Raw genomic sequence first — 4,119 nt, 5'->3', positions numbered from 1 at the left:
AAGTACATCCAGGTTGTGAAGAAAATAATATAATTCACAATAACTCAGAAACATACTAACATCAAACTCACCACAGATAAAACAAACCTAGTAACAATAAACAAAATGCCCATGAAAAAAATATGGAAAAAATTTATTTAAATTTTTATTTTTAACTAAACACACTTTTTCATGAAATTGATGCAGAATATTGCACTGTTTAAAACAAATGTAAAACAAAAAATAAACACAATGTGCACTGTTGCAGAATATCATTTTATCATCATATTTCACCCCTAATGCAATGCATGCTCCCAGAAGAGCACCGATCACCACTCCTGTTGATGAACAATTTTCTCTTTGCTCTTTCTCGTTGCTCTGCTGGAGGCACATTCTAATTCTTTTTAATTTCCTCTTGATTCTCTTTCTCCAACATCTGAAGAAGCTCATTGCTGCAGCAGCCATTCTCTTCCACCATCTTGTCAATGGTCTTCAGCAGATTTTTCAACTGAACTCTGTTGCTCTTGTTCTCCCATATACAGTTATTCCAGTATTTGTTGTCGATGATGTGACAGTGACCTCCACATTTATCAACCAGCTCCTGTACTCTGCAGGACTATGGCTCTCCAGGACAGATGTTGGTCACCCTGGAATAGTCAATGGTGGCATAGGGGGTGAATTCGAACACATCTTGGGATTTACGGTAGTCAATTTACTGGTACTTGCGCCATTATTTAACACTCACAAAACCCAATCTTGTGTCTGTGTTGATTATCATCGGCTCTTGTCTGCAACCTTGTGCTAATTTGTGCTGCTTTTGGTAGATTGCGTTGGTCATTACGGAAATGTGCTGTATGATGCTGTAGATCAGCAGAACTTTCCACTCCCATCTGAGCTTTTATTATGTTTGTGCATTCATGCTAATTTGCCCTGATTAGCAAATCTTGCCCATAGTGTTAGAATAGAATACCATCAAACTACTTGTAGCCTAATAAAGGAATACATGGAACAGCAGTATACAGTGTGTGTGAAAAGAGATAATATAGTCTAGTTAATATAATATAACGTATCTGGACCCAGGATTTTTACAAACAAATTAAACAAAAATGTGACTTTTAAACTAATAATTTTCAGAGACAGATATAGGTTTTAATTAGTTATACCAACTGAGTCAAGAAAAAAATCTATACAAATAAATAAGGAAAAAAGCAAACCGTGAAAGACAACATGACAGATTTTCACATCAATTTGCCTTTATGTCTTTAGAAGCAACAGAGACTAAATCTTGTACCTTCTCATTTACATGTAAGGCCTTTGCATATGTGTCTGCTACTGCTCTCGTCACTGAATCATTGACTGAATCAGCTTCCTCTGCTGCTTTGTATCCAGTAACTCCTCCTACAACAGCTCCAACAGCTCCTGCAAGACACAAAGCTCCACCTGCTGCAGTGATTCCAGCCCTCAGATAAGACCCTATTTCACACTCTTGTGTCATATTTTGTGCTGCTGCCCTGACTATTTGTATCACTGCTTGAGGGTTCTCTGGCGTAAGTAAAGTCACAACTGATCTCACTACAACATCAATGCCTAGAAAAGCACCCATCAGTGTTCCTGTAGCCACTCCAGCAAGCCTTTTTACATATTCTTCATGAACCATCTCCTTAGCTTTTTCTCGTATCTCTTCTGGAGACAGATTGACCGCAGATATATTCTTCTCATCCTCTTGAATGTGTTTCTCCAGCTTTTGAAGAAACTCATTTGTGCAGCAGCCGTTCTCTTCCACCATCTTGTCAATGGTCTTCAGCAGATTTTTCACCTGAACTCTGTTGCTCTTGTTCCCCCATATACGTTTTTTCCAGTATTTGTTGTCGATGACGTGACAGCGACCTCCACATTTATCAACCAGCTCCTGAAGCTGTGAACTGTCCTTCACAAACTCTTTGATGGTCTTGCCTTCTAGTTGTTCACCAAAAGTGAATAAGATCACTGCGTGTTTTAAGGCGTCCTTATGCAATGTGTTCAGGAATTTCTGTACCACTTCATTATCGTGTCTTCCGACCTTTAGAACAATGATAAAGGCATCAACCACAGGAGCGCATTCAATCAAAGATTTAACTATCTCAGATTTTGTCTCCGCGTCATTATGATCCATGTCAAAGAATCCAGGTGTGTCAATCACTGTGATCTTTCTGCCATGAACCTTCCTCTGCCTTCTTTCACAGTGAGCTGTAACAGAATTCGCTGAAACTTTAGGGATAAACATTTTTTCTCTGAGAATTGTATTTCCAGCTGTGCTTTTGCCATCTCCAGTTTTCCCCAAAAGCACAATTTTTCTCTCTGGCTTAGACACCTTTGCTGTTTGAAAAAGAAAAATATTACTTACACAAGACTTTAATTTGGCTTTTGATACTTTTTTTTTATTGACAGTTTATGTGTGTATGTCACTCTAAAAAAAATGCTGGGTTAGTTTTTTTCTAACCAACTGCTGGGTTGAGTCTGTTGGGTCATATGTTGTGTTGTTTTTTCCAGAGCTGGGTAGTTTTTGTGTTAAATGGTTGGGTCAATCTCACTGACTGCTGAAACTATACACCCCTTCCCCCTCCCACGAAAATACCCAGCTGCTGAGTTACATTCAGAGCATGGGCTTTTTGCGTCCTCTTCAGGAGAGAGATGTTCTCAGTTCTGACGATTTTTTGCACTTCTTCAGTGAAATAAAGGTTTGCATAAGTTGTATTCAATCTATAAAGTCTTTACTGTGCTGTAAATTATATTATTTTACACAACACAACATACAGGGACTAGATGTCATTTCACAGGACAGAATTGCCTTTTGCCTTGCATAACATAAACAGATTTTATCATAATACTGAATTTAATTTATTTTGATGTTAAAATGTGTTCTTTAATCTCTATACTATAGCAACCACCCCGAGTACCTTAGCAATTGCATAGCAACACCCTAACAACTGTCCCGGAGACCCTAGCAAATGCAAAGCAACACCCTAACAACCACCCCAAGTACCCTAGAAACCATATAGCAACACCCTAGCATTCACACCAGGAACCATAGCAACCACATAGCAACACCCCCAAGTATCCTAGCAACCACATAGCAAAACCTTAGCAACCACCCTGATTACCATAGCAACCATATAGCAATACCCTAGCAACCTACCTAGGAACTATAGCAACTACATTACAACACCTTAGCAACAACCATGATTACCCTAACAACTTTGTAGCAACCCTAGAATAAATCAAACAGTCTGTTTTTCTGTCTGTCTGTCTTTCTAATAGACTGTATTGTCTTCAAAACATTCAGACTTCAATCTTTAAAACTATTTCAAACTGAAAATAATTTCAAAATGAAAACCATCAAACTTTTAAAACTTTCTTCTTTGGCTTTCTCAAGCGAACTTCAAAGTTTGTTTTGACAAACGTTTTTATCTATTATGAATGTTCATATATTGATTATTGCTGCTGCCTCTAATAAATCTGTTTTTGAATTATTTATTTATTTATTTTTATTTTCAGCCCATTTTAAACCAGCAATACATTTATTTTTAAATAATAGTTGAGTTAAATAAAACAACCCAGCATGTTGGGTAAAAACATTTAACCCAAACAGCTGGGACAAAACAACCCAGCATGTGTTAACCCTGTAGTTTCTGTCAATATAAATGCTTGTACATTTATTTGTACATGCACTGTATATTGCTACACAATGATATGAACTTACATCCCATTGTCCTTAATATCTGCTTATGATGTCAGTGTCTGTAAGGCAAATAATATTTAGGTTATTCTTGACTTTGGGCCCACAACACATACACCACATTTTCCGTCACTTGTCAAAACTGTGTAAATGCAATGAAAACTCAAATGCCAATAAAATGTTTCCATTTAATTTATAATCTCATAAATGTAATCTACAAATAATTAAATACCTCCAGATATGTATGGTCTGTAAAAGTTTTGTGTGTGTGTAGTACTTATTTTGTCTTATAGAAAGAGTTTGGCAAACTAAGTCAATTAGAAGCAACTAGTGTCATTCTCCTTTTTTAGCATATATGCATAAGTATTAAAACTACCTAAATTAATTTAAAATTAACCTATTATGAAACTGAAGTTCCAGGTGGT

The 4,119-nt window shown here is 36.7% G+C and overlaps 1 protein-coding gene across 1 annotated transcript; it reads right to left on the bottom strand.

The window, feature by feature from the left end:
* Nucleotides 1–1,222: 1,222 nt before the first annotated feature.
* On the bottom strand, nt 1,223–3,725 carry LOC109052680 (GTPase IMAP family member 7-like). Its single transcript, XM_019070099.2, has 2 exons — nt 3,719–3,725; nt 1,223–2,334 (listed from the first exon to the last, which is right to left on the bottom strand). Exons 1-2 carry the CDS (start codon nt 3,723–3,725, stop codon nt 1,223–1,225), a joined length of 1,119 nt encoding a protein of 372 aa, XP_018925644.2.
* Nucleotides 3,726–4,119: the final 394 nt, after the last annotated feature.

Source organism: Cyprinus carpio, chromosome B10, assembly GCF_018340385.1.
Source record: "Cyprinus carpio isolate SPL01 chromosome B10, ASM1834038v1, whole genome shotgun sequence".
Taxonomy (NCBI): domain Eukaryota; kingdom Metazoa; phylum Chordata; class Actinopteri; order Cypriniformes; family Cyprinidae; genus Cyprinus; species Cyprinus carpio.
Note: the sequence above shows the minus strand (reverse complement) of the source record. Positions and strands in the feature narration are given on the sequence as shown.